General features: G+C 57.3%; 1 protein-coding gene across 9 annotated transcripts in view; it reads left to right on the forward strand.

Annotated features, from left to right (window-relative positions):
* Positions 1-12,090, forward strand: part of RIPOR1 (RHO family interacting cell polarization regulator 1) — a 32,139-nt gene extending 20,049 nt beyond the window's left edge. For 6 of the 9 annotated variants that reach the window (XM_085071605.1, XM_085071606.1, XM_085071600.1 and 3 more), the window contains 22 exons: positions 138-264; positions 2,278-2,427; positions 2,733-2,811; positions 3,120-3,143; positions 3,627-3,680; positions 3,760-3,912; positions 4,002-4,065; positions 4,148-4,191; positions 4,401-4,526; positions 4,815-4,963; positions 5,174-5,303; positions 5,510-5,650; positions 6,400-7,212; positions 7,473-7,612; positions 7,929-8,103; positions 8,248-8,383; positions 8,553-8,714; positions 8,852-9,010; positions 9,355-9,551; positions 9,632-9,715; positions 10,020-10,110; positions 11,121-12,090. In XM_085071605.1, coding sequence (XP_084927731.1) covers positions 164-264; positions 2,278-2,427; positions 2,733-2,811; positions 3,120-3,143; positions 3,627-3,680; positions 3,760-3,912; positions 4,002-4,065; positions 4,148-4,191; positions 4,401-4,526; positions 4,815-4,963; positions 5,174-5,303; positions 5,510-5,650; positions 6,400-7,212; positions 7,473-7,612; positions 7,929-8,103; positions 8,248-8,383; positions 8,553-8,714; positions 8,852-9,010; positions 9,355-9,551; positions 9,632-9,715; positions 10,020-10,110; positions 11,121-11,218 — 3,270 coding nt within the window. In that variant the 5' untranslated portion in view covers positions 138-163 and the 3' untranslated portion in view covers positions 11,219-12,090. Of the gene's footprint in view, positions 1-137; positions 265-2,277; positions 2,428-2,732; positions 2,812-3,119; positions 3,144-3,626; positions 3,681-3,759; positions 3,913-4,001; positions 4,066-4,147; positions 4,192-4,400; positions 4,527-4,814; positions 4,964-5,173; positions 5,304-5,509; positions 5,651-6,399; positions 7,213-7,472; positions 7,613-7,928; positions 8,104-8,247; positions 8,384-8,552; positions 8,715-8,851; positions 9,011-9,354; positions 9,552-9,631; positions 9,716-10,019; positions 10,111-10,338; positions 10,403-11,120 lie in introns of all 9 variants that reach the window. The other 3 variants (XM_085071604.1, XM_085071602.1, XM_085071599.1) reach the window with 2 other exon arrangements.
* The last annotated feature ends 3,712 nt before the right edge of the window (positions 12,091-15,802 follow it).

The raw sequence follows: 15,802 nt of genomic DNA on the forward strand, positions 1-15,802 counted from the left end.
TCCTGGTGCCACCAAGAATGTTCTTGTACTGAGAGAATTGGAAGTCTGTGGGTGCCGTTCTCAGTCCTGGTGGCAGTCCTGCCTGCATGTGTGTCCTCACCCTGCTGCTGGTAACCCTGCTGTGTCATTGTCCCCAGGGCGGCCCTCCAGGTCACACTCAACGATGTCACTGTCTGTGCGCCCGCAGCGCCGAGTCCTCGTCACCAAGATCAATAGGAGCCAGTCCTTTGCCGGAGTGAACTCATCGGCCGACCGGCCCTTCAGGTAGGAGATGGGTGCTCACTGTCTGCCACAAGGGATTGGGACAGGGACAGGCTTGGGCTTTGTGGTGGGACCTGCTGTGCATCCTGAGGCTCTTTCCCATCCAGCTGTCCCAGCATTTCCTCAGGGGCCATTTTGTTAGCCAGAGGCTGTTGCATAGGGGGCTGCAGGGAACACTGAGGCCATGTGGGAGGCAGAGCTCGTCATCCCAACCTTCTGTCATGCCATGTCTCGAGTGAGGTGAGGACCCTGCAGCCCTGTGGCTGCTGCCACTGGAGCACAGAGGGGGAGGTGTAGTTCACCTCATTCTTCAGCCAACTCTTAAGAGCTTCCCTGTGACCATCTCATAATGTTTAATGGGTGCAGTAGAGCTGGGGTGGCTTTGAAGTGTTGTGATGGCCTTGACATCCTGCGGCAGCCAGTTTCGGGGTTGAGTGCTGGTGTGAATCAGGGTTTCCTCAGGGTCACCTCAAACCTGTCACTGAAAGGTTTTACTGGCTGCCCATCAGCTGCAGTGTGAGGAGCAGCTGTGCCCATCAGCTGCAGTGTGAGGAGCAGCTGTGCCCTGCTCCATCCTCTCCAGCCACTGGTGATATTATGGTCCCTTCATATCCTTGCTCCTCCTCTCTGCTAAACCTCTCTGCACTTCCCTGCCAAACCTCTCTGCACCCTCTCTAGCTCCTGCCTACCTTCTCGTAGGTAGTTCTTGGGTCCCAGGCAGACTCTCCCTGTGCTCTAACCTCCAGCCCTGCTTGGCTTTGTCCCCAAGTCCTGTCCAGCCTCTGAGCCAAGTGACCCTTTCCAGGTCACTAGCACATCTCTGGATTTGTGGGTACCAGAGGGGCCCCTTAGAGACAGAGAAGAGGGAGGACTTTCAGATGCCTGCAGTGAAGTGGTTGCTGGGGAGATGCTTGTGGGAGATGCCTCCTGGGACCATGGAGAATGGGAATGAGGAGGAATGGTGGAAATTAGGTGCTTACCCATTGCTTGGGAGGAGGCCGAGGCATTCATTTCCCCACCAATGGTTCGGGGAAGTGTTTTGGTCACTTCTGTGAGGAGCAGCACAGGATGGGAGGTACAGCCTGAGGCTGGGAAATGAGGAGCCCGTGGTGTCTCCTGGGCACTGATGGCGTGACGATGCTTTGGAAGGAGGAAGGGAAGAGCCGGTCTGAGCGAGGCGTTGCTGGGCTGGGGAGTGACTCCATTGCACAAGGCAGGAAGGGTGGTGTTCGGGTCCTGGCGCTGGGTCGGCATCTCGCGGGTCGACTGGGGGAGGCAGCTCCATCCAGCAGGTTTGGTGACATCTGGAGAGGCATAGCATCAGTGAGGATGTCCCTGCCCCACATCGCTGTGCTGTGTGATGAGGTGACAAGGCTGCCGGTCTCCAGGGTGCTCCCATACTGGATTGGGATCCCTGCCTGATCCTGGAAGCACAAGGTGGCATATTTCACCCTGCCACAGTGCCCAGGGAGCATCTCTATGTCCCTGGCAACCTGGGATGCTGGTATGGAGCAGAGCATGGCTCCTTTAGAGGGCCACCAGGGCTGGAAATGTCCCCATAGGTACTCCAGAAACTCAGTTTGACTCCAGCTGGTGCCATCTTCATTCACCTTTGCTGCTCCTGAACAGCACCAGGGATCCCCTCACCTCTGTAGACACTACATCACAGCCAGACTATTGGACCCCGCTGGGATAGCGTTGTCTCCCTGCTCTTCTCCATCACCACATTTGTGGGTTTCTCCTTGTCTTTCCCATGATGTTGGGGCAGCCAGATGCACTGCCAGGGAGCTGCAGGCACGTGGTGCAGGCAGTGCTGCCCAGTCTCATGGCTCCATGTCTTCCATCCCCACTGGACACTTAGAATGGCTGCCAGGGAGTCCTGGGAGGGGCAGGCAGGTCCCAGTGGACCTGGCTTTCATCCCAGAGATCGCCATTGTCTTGACACAGGGTGCCTGGCTGACTGGGGCACCCAGCAGGACCCTGCTGTTGTATGCTGATCCCAGCCTCTCTCCCCAGGAATCTCTCGCCTTTCACCCCCACTGTCTCCCGCAAGACTGGCTCCAGGGTCAGTAGGATGTTCTCAATGTCCCACAAATCCCCACCACCCAAGGTGCCTCAGCCCAACCGTCTGGACGAGGTGTACGAAGCTCTCAAGAAGGGCCTGACGTAAGTGCCGGGTGGGTGGAGGCAGGGAGCCCCTGAGAGGCGTGGGGAGAGCTTGTGACATGGGTTGGGGTTGGCAGGTCTCTGCTCTCACCAGGCAGGGACATACCAGGTCTCCTGGGCATGTTGCCTTGGGGTCCCACATCCTACCACATCCCATGTAGAGGCATATATAGGTTCCCACACCTGGGTGCTGGAACAGGGAGTGGGAGTGTGTTGTCACATGTGCTGGCTTGGTGTGGGCTGTGGGGAGCAGGAGCCCTGGACAAGGTATCCCAACCTGACCCCCATGGTGTGGTTACCCCCAGAGCCTATCTGGAGGTGCACCAGCTGGAACTGGAGAAGCTCAGCACACAGATCCGTGAGTCCAAGAGGAATTCGCGCCTGGTGAGTGCCGCTTGGGAAGAGCCTTACAGGGAGCAGGGCTTTGGGTAGACAGGTGGGGTTGTGGGCACAGCTGGGGCAACTTGTGGTCCATCTGTTCCTGGTGCAGAGCCTGTTTCTGTGGGATTGTAGGGGCCAGCCCAGGCTCTGGTGTTGGGGCTCCTGTCCCTCTGTCATGCACTCTCCAGCCCTGGCTGGGTGCTGCATGTCCCACTGCCATGCTATGGGTGGTGGGTGCCATGTGCTGGGTCTTCTTTGGGTGGGCAGAGCTGGCTTTGTGCTACGTCTTATCCCTCTCATTTCTCCTCCAGGGCTTTCTCTACGATCTGGATAAGGTAAGCGGGATCAGTGTCTCATCCCCCTTGTATTCCCCTTCCTTGTGCCTGGGATGTGCTACTGCCAGCCCTGCTCTGCTAGCACTGCCCTGCTGCCTTGTCCCCTGGGAAGGAGAGGGACTGGGGCTGTGCAGGCAGGGTGGCCCTGGGCAGGGGATGAAGCAGAGATGGTCTTGTAACCCCGTTCTGGCAAACAAAAGCTGTTGTTAGTGAGTGCAGGGCTTGGGTTAGCTCAGAGGCTGGGAAAAAAGCAACCTGGAGCCTGGCTTGGCTGCTGAAGGACCTTCTGGAGCAGGGGAAGTTGGAGGAGGCTGCAGCACATGGGTGCTTCCCACTGGCTGCCATCCTGCAGCTCCCAGCCAGGGCTGGTGACCAAGACACGCCCCAGTCTCAGCTCAGGGGACACAGAGAGCACATCCTGACCTGTGGGTCCTCCATGGAGTGGCTGTGCTGCCACTCACACCATCTCCTCTGCTTTTCCAGCAAGTGAAGTCAATCGAGCGCTTCCTGCGTCGCCTGGAGTTTCATGCCAGCAAGGTGAGAGCTGGGACAGTGCTGGGCTGGCCATGCTGTCCCCAGCCCTGCCCCTCACTGCAGCTTGGGCCTGTCCTTGCAGATAGATGAGCTGTATGAGGCTTACTGCATCCAGCGGCGGCTCCGTGATGGAGCCCACAACATGGTCAAGGCTTACAGCACGGGCTCGCCGGGCAGCCGGGAGGCACGCGAGAGCCTGGCTGAGGCCAGCAAGGGCTACAAGGAGTACACAGAGGTGAGGCAGCTGCCTGGGGTGGGCTGGCAGGGTGCTGAGTCCATGGATGGTTGCTGATGGGTCCTGTCCATCCGTCTGTATGTTCCCAGAACATGTGTCTGTTGGAGAATGAGCTGGAGAGCCAGCTGGGCGAGTTCCACGTCCGGATGAAAGGTACCATGTCCTGCTCCATCCCTCTCCCGCTGCCTGCTTGCCTGTCTGCTGCCTGCTGACGCCTCTCTGCCTTCTCTTGCAGGACTGGCAGGCTTTGCCCGGCTTTGTGCTGGTGACCAATATGAGGTTGGTGGGACCATATGGGTTGGGTTCTGCTTTTCCTCTGCCCTGTTGTCCTTGGGGTGTCTTGTGGGTGTAGGTGGGTGCTGGTGTGGAGGGCATGTTGCAGGGTGCTGGTGGGTGGCGTGGGTCTGTGGCCATGCCTGGGGGCATACAGAGGGCACCCATCACCCTGGGGTCATGTCTCCCCCATACCCACACCTCTGCATCCTCAGATCTTCATGAAGTATGGACGGCAGCGGTGGAAGCTGCGAGGGCGCATTGAGGTGAACAGCAAGCAGGTGTGGGACAGCGAGGAAATGGTTTTCTTGCCCCTTGTCACCGAGTTCCTCTCCATCAAGGTACAGTGCATAAAAGGGCAGGGATGGGGTGGGCCAGTTATCCTCCTGCATCATAAAGTCATGTAGGTTGGAAGAGACCTCTGTGAACATCAAGGCCAACTGCTGAACAGCACTGCCAATCCCAACACTAAACCATGTCCCCAAATGCCACATCCACATGTTTTTTGAACACTTTCAGGGATGGTGATTCCACCACTTCCTGCGCTTCCCTCCAGCATCTCACTTAAACCTCACCTTCCCTGACCCATGGCTTCATCTCCCCCTCTCCTTCCTCTCCTCCTTCTGCAGGTGACGGAGCTAAAGAGCCTGGCCAATCACGTTGTGGTGGGCAATGTGTCCTGTGAGACCAAGGACCTCTTTGCAGCTCTGCCCCAGGTAGTGGCTGTGGATATCAACGACCTGGGCACCCTCAAACTCAGCCTGGAGGTGACCTGGAAGTGAGTACCTCAGCAGGCACTGCTGGTGGCACATGGCAGTGTTGGGGATGCCCAGTGGGCCATGGCAAGAGATGACCTGCCCCAGGCTGTCTCCCATCCCAAAACTGGGCTGTAATTATGGAAAACCAGAGCTGGACTGGAGGAGGTCCTGTGTGTCTTGTGACCCACTGGGCTGGTGCACACCTCTCATCTCCCTGCTGTCCTCCCCAGCCCCTTCGACAAGGACGACCAGCCCTCAGCTGCCAGCACCGTCAACAAGGCCTCCACAGTGAACAAGAGGTTCTCTACCTACAACCAGAGCCCGCCTGACACGCCGTCCCTGCGGGAACAGGCATTCTATGTAAGTGTGCACCAGGCAGGGCTGCTCAGGAGACATGGCCAGTGGAGGGGTCCACACAGGGATGTGCCTAGGCAACGTCTCAGAGGGTGGCACAGCTCAGGGACGGGTAGGCAGCTCCTTCCTCTCCAGCCATCCCACCAGGACTCCCCAGTACCGGCACCTGCTCCTCCCTCCCACGTTCACAGCTCCTCTTCTCTCTGCCCAAGAGCCCAGAGCGGGCGGCTGACAAGCATGGTTGGTCCTTGCTGGACATCTTTCGGGAGACACTCTTCGAGAAGCTGTCTCAGAGCTGCTCCTGCGGCGATGTCTCCTCGGCCGAGCTCGGGAGATGGCCGCAGCAGGGCCGCGTAAGTGCAGGGCTGGAGCAGGCCAGTAGCTTAGCTCAGCGCTGTGGCCATCCCGCAGTAGCTGTAGCCGCTCCTTGTCTCCTACTCACTGTCCCTTGCTGATGCCCTAGGGCGTGATCCTGCCAGGCTGGGTCTGGCTGGTTCTGCAGAGCTAGTCCCCAAGCTAGGGGAGCCTGGGTTCACCCCTGTGCAAGAGCTGGGCACTAGAGAGTAGACAGCTTCTCCGTGTCCCTGTGCTGGTGGCATTGGTGCAGTGCTGGTGGTGGTGCTGGTGAGATGGTGCTGGTGTGACAGTGCTGGCGTGGCACTGGTGTGATGCTGTCATGGCACTGGTGTGCCTAACGTGGAAATGGCATGGCACCAGTTCAGTGATGGTGAAGCATGAAGTTGGTGTGGTGGCTGGTGCTGTTCCCACAAGCCGGTGCTGGAGCTGTTGCTGTCCTTGCAGCCATGGTGGCTGGTGTCCTTGGCTCCAAGTGTTGCATCCCACTGGGGGATGCTAGGGGGCTGCTGGCTCCAGGACATACAGGGCTGGTCATGGGAAGCTGGATTGCCTGCTGGCAGGGGGTGAGATGCAGAGCTGGAATCTGCCAGGTCCTTGCTGACCATCCTGCTGTTCCAGCAGAGCCATGGCAGCCTCAGTACCCTCCAGCTCAGATCGATCCTGCCCCTGCTTGACACGCAGACAGCTGGAGGGGCAGGGGCAGCAGGAGCTGGGTCTCAGTTGACACCATTCTCCCCCTCTGCAGAACATGCTGCGGCGCCAGGAGGAACTGGAGAACGGCACAGCCTGGTCCATCTCCTCTGAGTCCTCAGACGACTCCTCCAGCCCCCAGCTGTCTGGCAGCGCCCGCCATGCCACACACAAGCCCATCGTGCAGCCTGAGGTGCAGGCCTCCGCCCCCGCCATTGAGATCTCCTTCTCCCAGCAACCAGAGGAGGTCGATGCTGCACTTGGGGCCAGTGGCAGCAATGTCCCCTCCAGCAGGAGCCAGCCGGAGGAGCCAGGCAGCCACAAGAAGGAGACAGTGGCCAATGGGCATGTGCCCTACTCCCGGACTCTGAGCCACATCAGCGAGGCCAGTGTGGACGCCACGATGGAGGTCAAGACTGCAGAGAGCTCTTGGGAGCCCGTGCCCAGCCTGGAGGACACAGGGATGGGCGAGCAAGACGCAGATGCCCTCGCCAGCGCTGCAGTGGCAGCTGCTGTGGCAGGGCAGGACAGGGCCAGCGAGGCCAAGCCCCGCGCCACTGTGGCATGGGCCACCTCCTGCGAGGAGGAGACTGGCAGGGCCGAGCCAGTGCAGAGCCAGGCATCAGCACAGGGTGACTGTGGCACCGCGGTCCCTACGGCACTGGCACAAACCTCTGCAGAAGAGAGGCCTGTCCCAACCCCACAACTACCTACCAGCATCCCCGAGGTGCCGCGGGGAAAGATGGTGGATTCAGGTCTGGAGGAGGCAATTGGCCTCCTGGGCTCAGCTCTGGATGACTATCGGGGACAGTTTCCAGAGCTGCAGCCCCTCGAACGGGAGCTCAAACATCTGGAGGAGATGCTGCTGGTGAGGGGCTCCCAGGGGTGTCAGGGGGCGAGGGCGACACGATCATCCTGGTGGTCAATGCCTAGGGATGATGGGGACAGGGCCAGCTGTGGTGGCAGTGCACAGTCCCTGCTGGCAGCGCCCAGGGAGAATGGGGATGGGGCCATTTCTGCTGGCAGTGCCCAGAGGTGATGGGGATGGGGCCATTCCTGATAATGTGGGTGGTGGGGCTGTCTTGGCTGGTGATCCAGGATTTAACTCCACCATGCCTTCCTCCACAGCAGAAGCAAGGTGTCTTCCTCAGCCGAGCCTCCAGCATCAGCCTGACAGTGGAGCACGCGCTGGAGAGCTTCAGCTTCCTCAACACCTCCGACATGGAGGACTCAGAGGGCTCTGAGGAGGAGCCTCTCCAAGACGAGAGGTGCACAGTGGGGCTCATGGGATGTGGCAGAGGGCAGAAGATGGCCTTGGGGCAGTTGGAATGGGGGATGTTCAGCTCTGTCAGGATGCCCAAGCATACTTAGACCTGTTCATCACAGCTTAGAGAAGGTTCAGGTCAAGAAGCAGCAGTACCTGGTCCTTCTGGTGGCACAATGTCACCCTGCAGCTCTCCATGAGAGGTGGGCTGGAGGCAGCCCCTGTGCCCCAGGACCTGTCCTCTGCTCTGTGGGTAGGAAAAGGGCCAGGTCCAGGGCTCCTGTGCTGATCCATTGCCTTGATCTCTCCCTGGCTTGCAGGAGAGCTGGCAGACCCCTGCGCAGTGCCAGGGCCCCCAGCGCTGGCGAGATGGGGGCAGATGACACCGGAATGTGCAGTGGCTCTGAGGCCAGCACTGACCCCATGAGCACCGGCAATGAGTTCCTGGATAAGGCATTGGTTCTTCACCTTAACAACTGCAACCGCCTGCTGCTGGTGAGAACCAGGGTGGGATGTGGTGTCAGGAGACACCCTGGAATGGGCTGTGACCCCTTGAGGAGGGTCTTGCTGCAGCCTGGAGGCTGTGATGTGGGCAGTGGGCTCTGTCACTGAAGTTCCTCGTTTGGCTGTGCCTTGCAGAAGCTGGGCACCTTCGGTCCCCTGCGGTGCCAGGAGATGTATGCCCTGGACAGGCTGCTGCGGGAGTCGCAGGTGCTGGAGATCGTGTGCCAGCTTACGGAGGAGCGTGCAGGAGCAGCCAGCTCGGCTGCTGATGGTAAAGAGACACAGATGAGGGGACCCTCTGTGCCAACCCAGAGGCTGTGTGAAGCCTGTGTCCCCTCGTGGGCATGGCTGGGCAGTGAGGGACCATGCCAGATAGAGGGCAGGAGTCACCTGCCTGCTGCCATGGCCTCGGGGAGGTCTGACAGCACCTATCTCTGCAGTGGTGCAGTTCTCGACACGGAAGGAGGGTGTGCTGCCCCTTTGGGACCTCTGTGTGGAAGTGCCCAACATCTTCACCTGCCCCGTGGAGCGGTTCCTGCAGGTGCTCAGTGCCCAGTATGCAGCTCCCATCAGCGAGCAGCACCCTGGTTTGGCTGATGCTGGTGAGTGGGTGCCCAGGGGTGTTTGGGGAGTTGCCAGCCTCGCTCAGTGACCATGAGTGGGGGCATATGGGTGCTGGGAGTTCTGCAGATGGGTGACTATGGCTGTTGCACATCCTGATCCTGGTTCTTTCCCACAGTGTGTGTGAAACTGGTGGAGGATGTGCTGAATCGCCGGCTGCCCCGGCGGCCAGGCAGCACCCAGAATGAGCAGGTCACCATCTTCCAGTACTGGAGTCACTTTGAGTCGCTGGGTACCCTGGAGCTTGACACCTACATGATGGAGCTGGCAGAGGAAGGTGAGTGTCCTCTCACCCTCCTTAAACCTTGGGATGGGGTGCCAGAGTATCACCATGGTGACTGATCACTCTGCAACACTGCCGTGACCATTCTGGGGCATCACCCAGAGGCTGTGCCATCCTTGGGGTGGGCAAGTCAGTCTGATCCAGAGCGTAGCCCACTTCCATGCTGCCTTCCCATGTCCTTGCTGTAAGTATCTGGGGGGCAGCTCCATCCGTTGGCACCCTTTGTGGGGCCACCTCTGCCCGGCATGGATCCTGGGTGCCCAGTGATGGGTGGCAGGGGTGCAGGGACAGCGCCATGTGACTCCCCACACCTTGGCTGAGCTGATGGCTTCCTGCAGCGCTGCTGGCACAGAACCTCAACTCAGATGACCAGGATGTGGTGCTGCGTGCCCTGAAGCGCATGCCCGAGGGCCGCCTGAAGAAGGAGGGACTGAAGGCACTGAGCTTGCTCCTCGTGGAGGGCAACAGCAAGGTGGTGAGCGCTGTGTCAGCCCAGCTCCGCAGCCTGGCGGAAAACCCCCGATTCCGCCAACGGGTACGTGCCAGGCAAGCCAGGGACAAGGTGGGCTGGTGCTCTGCAGCAGATGATGGCACTGACTCCCCCATCTCCCCCAGGCCCTCGTGTGCTTCCTGGAGCAGCTGGAGGACGAGGAGGTGCAGACACGTGTGGCAGGGTGTGCAGCGCTGGGCTGTTTGAAGGTGAGGGACACAGGGAGGAGGCAGCAGGGCTGCATGTGCCAGAGGAAGAGGAAACATGTGGCCGGTAACTCCGGACACACCTGCACAGCCTTCTGCTCCTCGGAGAGAAGATCTGGGGATGCCCCAAATGTGCTATAGCAGCAGGCAGGGGCAGAGCAGGAAAGAAAATGAGAAGGGAAGAAAGAGAATGAGGGGCTTTTCTGCAACATGGGGCTGCAGCGTCCTGTGCTGCCTTCCCCATCTGACTGTGTCCCTGCTCCAGCCCTGACAGCCAAAACTCACCTCCTTGTCCCTTCTCCTGCAGGCCAAGGAGAGCATTGAGCAGCTGGTTTACCTGTGCCAAACCGACAAGGAGCCTGTGCGGGAGGCAGCCAAGCAGAGCTTGATGCTGTGTGGTGAGTGTCCCACTGCTTCTCTGCTTGCTCCCCACCCACAGCACCCCAAGAGGCATCTCCTGGTGCCAGCAGTGCCCGTAAGAGATGGGGCTCCATGGCTCGTCCCTGCCTACCCCACACACTGGTTCATCGTGCTCCAAACTCTGCCAGGCAAGAGAAAGCTGGCAGCGAGGGCCAGGCATCCTGTGGCCACAGCACTAAGCCTGGTTGTTATTTATTATTTGCTAGATGGCCCTGAGAGAACCATCTGAGTGAGTTTCTAGGCTTCCAGATCGTGGCAGCTGCTGCACAGGTTGGGACACATGAGCTGTCCGTGTCCCCCTTGTCCCTGCTCTGGCCGCTTTGCTCACGAATGTCTCCGTCATAGAGCCTGTCAGCCATGTCATGTTTTGGAGTCTGTGTGTCTTGGTTGTTGATAGTGCACATCCCCCTGGCACCCTGACACATGTAGATGCCTTGTGTCCTATGTCCCAGCAGATTGTCCATGTCACCACCTCTTGCTAGGGATGGCTGCTGCGGGCAGATTTGCGGGCAAAGAGCACAGAGTGAGCCTGTAGCATGGATGTATGCATCCTTGTGTGTGACTGGGGGTCCTGGGAGAGCCCTCAGGATCCCCATGCTAGTGCATGCAGATGTGCACAGCTGTTGGAGCCACTGGAGCTTGCACAGCCCTGAGCACTGGTGCCTTGGCCCCAAGTGAGGCTCTCCACAAGCCAACACTCCTGCAGCCCAAACACGGGTTATCCCTGCCCTGTGTGGGCAGCTGAGAACAGGATTTGCAACCTCTGAATCAGGAGCTCTGGGGACTTTTTGATCCGGATCCCAGCTGGGACCTGCCCAGGGGTGTGCTAAGGAGAACATGAAGTTTCCATGCTGTGGCCATAGCAAGCAGGCTCAGCTTTGCCAGGTGTTATGAATGTTTCACTGGAAAGGCTGGGGTAGATGACCAGGGATGGGCAGGGGACAGAACTTCTGCAGTTTGGATCACTGACCGTGGCGTGTACTTGCAGGGGAAGATGGTAAATCAGCTCACCGGCGACTGGAGGAGACCCTGGACAGCCTCCCACGGATCTTTGCACCAGCCAGCATGGCCAGTACAGCTTTCTGAGACCCACGCACACCCACCTGCCATCCCTGAGGGCAAAGGCACCGCTGGGCCGCCCGGGCTTGCACGGACTGGGGACCCGGCAGCTCCGCTCTCGGCACCACACCACAGTATTACCCCGCCCGCCGGCAGCTCGCCACGGCCGCACACTGCCTTACGGAGCACCGCTTCCCTGTCCCTGGCCACCAGCCCCACGGGTGCCACCTCCGCACCACTGGGCAGGGGGCTCGCTGCACATCCCACCCTCTGATCGCTATTTAAAATACCCGGGAAGCCCACCCTTCCTGCCCCCCTCGTTGGCTACAGCTGCAGGGACTGGGGTGGCAGGGAGAGGTACCAGATTTCTCTGCCTCCTCTTGCCTTCCTCTTGCTTGAGGGCATGTGCCCTGTCCCAGAAGGACCTGCACTTTGGAAACCTCGCTGTTTCTTTCCAGGAGCTGCCAGGGCCATGGGGACTGCTGCCCTCTGCCACCTGGAAGTCCCCAGGACTTAAATAAAATGAAATATGAGATATTAATATATTCTGCTGGCGTTTCTTCTTTCCAGCTCCATGTGCTCCTGTCCCTCCCCAGCTTGTGGCTGTGGGAAGTGTAGTGAGATGTGGCCTCAGCCCAGAGCCTTTCCTGGCTTGTTGGGAAGTGCTGTGGAGGGCAGGGGCAGGAGGAGCGATAGAGGGACGGACAGACGGATGGACAGAAGCTGCCACCTTTCTTTTTGTTTGTTGTTTTATTTTATTTTTTATTTACAGATTTTTGCAGAAAAACAAAAGCAAAAAATTCTTTTCTATAATGTCTCTATAAATCTATATATAATGTTATTACAGAGAATGACTAATTTTGATTTTAAACCAGAAATAAAAACAAACCTTTAAAGAGTGATGGTCTCACTGTGAGGATGTTTCTTTGGCCCCAGTGCCCTGGGGCAGGGCAAGCTGGGGGTCAGCATGGCTGCCTGGAGGGTGACAGAAGATGTAATGGGAAATAATTGTGATTTTTGGCATTTCCCTGCCCTGCAACTCAGCCAAATGTTGCCAAAATCTGGCTGCTGAGCAAGGGATGCGTTACCCAAGGTGGTACAAGGTGGCCACGCAGGATGGGGCCCACTGAAACCAGGGCTGCCCTGGGAATGGAAACAGCCCTGTGTGTGTGCGTGTAAATCCACACGTTCCCCATCTCCAGCTGCTGTTGGTTATCTAGGCCCTGACTTCCAGTTTGGACCAGTAAGGACACATGTCCAGCACTGGAAGCAGATTGCAGCAGCTGTGGTGACCAGGCCGTGTTCCCAAATGTCCCTGCACCGGATGGGTGTGACCGGGAATGCTAAACCACCCTGTGGACTGCTCTGCTTCACTGGCTGTGCCTTGTCCCAGGATATCCGCCGTCCCCACCTTGCTGTTTGGGGACATACTACTGGGCTGGCAGGGAGGCTGCTCTCTGTGTCCCCTCTTGCTGCTCATAGCTCACCATCTTCCCTGAGGCTGGAGGGTTTTTGGAGATTTTTATGCCCCTCCTGTGCAGCTCCTCGGCACTGACAAGCTGCTGGATTGTTAGAAGCTTGCTGGGAAGGCAGCACTCTTTCCTCTGGCTCTCCCAGGAACTTTGCCCTCTTGGAAGCTGTGACAGACAGCAGCATGGTGGGGGCCACCTTTCTGACACAACATGATTGGCTCTTGCTGCTTCGATTAAATGTCCTGAGTTCAGGGGCCTTGGCAGCATGTGGCTGGTGACATGGAGCCTTCTGCCCCACTGAGGAGGCATCAGGCTATAAAATACATGGCAAAGTGTTGGGTCTTGTGCCACCTCCCGATGGACTGGGCAGAAAGGGGGGATGCTGGAGATTTCTGCCTGCATCATGGAGTGGGGCTACTGGGGCCCTTTGCTCCTACATCCTGCGTGCTGTCACCATGGGACTGGGGGCCACCAGAACTGCTCCCCCTCTTCCTGTGATGTATCCCTGGTTTCACTGGTGATTTTTTTTTTAAGCTTGTATCATTTGCCTTCCTCTTCTCCAAAGCCTGCTCATCACCTTCTGCTGGTTTAAATCCCTGAGCATCCACCATGATGGTGCACCTGGGGAAGAATAACTCCATGCACAAGTACTTGCTGGGGGACAACCTGCTGGGAAGCAGCTCTGCAGAGAAGGACCATGGAGTCACAGTGGACAACAAGCTGTCCCTGAGCTAGCAGTGTGCCCTGGGGGCCAAGAAGGCAAATGGTATCCTGGGATGAGTTAGGAAGAGCATTGGCAGAAGGTCAAGAGAGCTCATCCTGCCCCTCCAGCCCTAGTGAGACTACCTCTGGAGTGCTATGTCCAGTTCTGGGCTCAGTACAAATGAAATACGGAGTTCCTGGAGCAGATCCAGCAGAGGGATACAAAGATGATTAAGGGACTGGAGCGTCTCATGAGGAAAGTCTGAGTGAGCTGGAGCTGTTTAGCCTCGAGAAGTTATAACTGAGAGGGGACCTCATCAATGTCTGTCAGTATCTGCAGGGAGGATGCCAGAGGATGGATCAAGTTCTGCTCAGTGGTGCCAAGCAATAGGGACATGAGCCAATGGGCATTCCTGATGCACAGGAAGTTCCACATGAAATTGAGGAAGAACTTCTTCACTGTACAGGTGACCACACAAAGGAACAGGTTGCTCAGAGAGGGTATGGAGTCTGCCTCACTGGAGGGATTAAAAAGCCATCTGGACACAATCCTGCCCAATGCCCTCTAGGATGACCCTACTTGAGCAGAGAGGTTGGACCAGATGACCCACAGCGGGGTCCCTTCCAACCTTCCTATTCTGTGATTCTTTACCCCCTGCCATGTGGTAATAGACATGAACAAGAAACCCCCTCCCAAGCCTAAATTTTTCCAAGCTAAACAAGCCCAGCTCTCATGACAGCTGCTCCAATCCCTTAATCATCTTAGTGTCCTGTATGGTCCTGGGAGGGGTGTAGTTTGGAGCAGCAAAGATGCCCCCAAAAGGCAGCAGAGGCAGGGACACTGCCAGCACCAGCAGAGCTGGGGATTTATAGTCCCCAGGAAAAACAGCACCTATCCATTGGTGCTTCCCAGGGTTTCTAAGCACATCCCAGAAAGTTATAGCCTCCACTTTCTTCTTCCTCACTGCAGCAGAGCTTTTTGGGGTTGGCTCAGGCAGAATGTAGCATGTCATGGTGCATGTGATCCCATCTGAGACACCCCCTCAGCGTAACCACTTTTGGATGCAGTTTTATCTGCAGATGGGATTGCAGGAAGGGGGTAACCAGGGGACACTGCTGCAGCACTCATCCCTTCGCCTTCTTCCACCTGCTTTGGGGGCTGAAAAAACCCCAGGAGGGAAGCACATGGCTTTTCCCAAAGCACTGCATCACATTGTCAGCTTTAGGCAGCAAGAGATGAGGGATGTGGGTCCCAGCTGGCACATGCAACCGCAGACAAGAGCACCCGAGAGGTGGAAGGTGGCCCAGCCCTCTTACACGTTTGGTTTTGTTTGGTTTGTTTTCCCCTTTCAATAACTGCTGGAAATAAAACCAGCCCAGTGCCCCAGTGGCCAAAGCCATGAATTTAATTCACTCACCTACCTGGGTGTTCTCTTTGCCCTGCCAAAACCGTGTCCCCTCCCTGCAGCACAATTCCACTTTCCAAGATAAGTTACACCTTGACTGCAGAGATCAGAGCAGGAAAACAGACTTCTGTCAGGGTAGGCAGGGAGCTGCAGGCCAGGACAAAATGACTGCTCCTGGAATTGCAAGGAATAATCCCATTATTTATGTGGCTGTAAGAACATGTGGGAAAAAACCTCCAACAGATTAACTTAGGAATCTATTGCCCAGCCCCTTGTTCTGAATAGGTCTATGCCAGCATTGCCAAAGACCTCTGCCCTACAGACACCAGCAGGTCACCTGGAATTGCAGGACTGCCATTTTAACAGGACTGAACTTCAAACAAAAGGTCTTGATTTTGGGACTGCTCTGCTTCATGGTTGAACTCCCTGGGAGCCACTTTCACAGCACACGGGGACAGACAGCAGCACAGAGCACGTTTTGCGGCAGCATTTGTTATTTCAAAGGAGACAGTGTGCCAGCACCGCGTTTGTCAGCCAAATCTGTGTCAGCACTTAAAACATCCCCCTCCCGCACGGACGTGCTTGTGCTCAGCAGCTACTTGCTTTTCTTGTAGGAGCTGCAGCCCGTGGGAGGGTGTCTGTGCCACAGTTACATTATCCATGTGCTCAGGTTTGGGGAAGATGTTCCTTTTCCCCGTTTACTGCTGGTTTTGCTTTTTTTTCTTTTAATTGGAAGGGTGCATATGGATTCTGGAGCATTCTGCAGTATCACTTTTTACCTGCCAGTCTCAGGAAAGCGTCCTGAGGAGCCCCTGAAGACCATCAGCACAACATTCCCTCCTCTTGCACAGCATCCGGGCTGGTGCAGCTGCCCAGATTTGACACCAAGAGCAGCCACCAGTCACAATGACCCCAAGCAGACACTGCCACTTTGTGACACCACAAGCTCCAATCAGCCCTTGCATTTGAAATCACTTAAATCTTGATGCCAAGTCATTTTTGGGGGGTTGTAGCTCATGACTCTTCAGTCT

Source organism: Lichenostomus cassidix, chromosome 11 (assembly GCF_008360975.1).
Source record: "Lichenostomus cassidix isolate B80296 chromosome 11, HeHo_3.0, whole genome shotgun sequence".
In the NCBI taxonomy this organism is placed as follows: Eukaryota; Metazoa; Chordata; class Aves; order Passeriformes; family Meliphagidae; genus Lichenostomus; species Lichenostomus cassidix.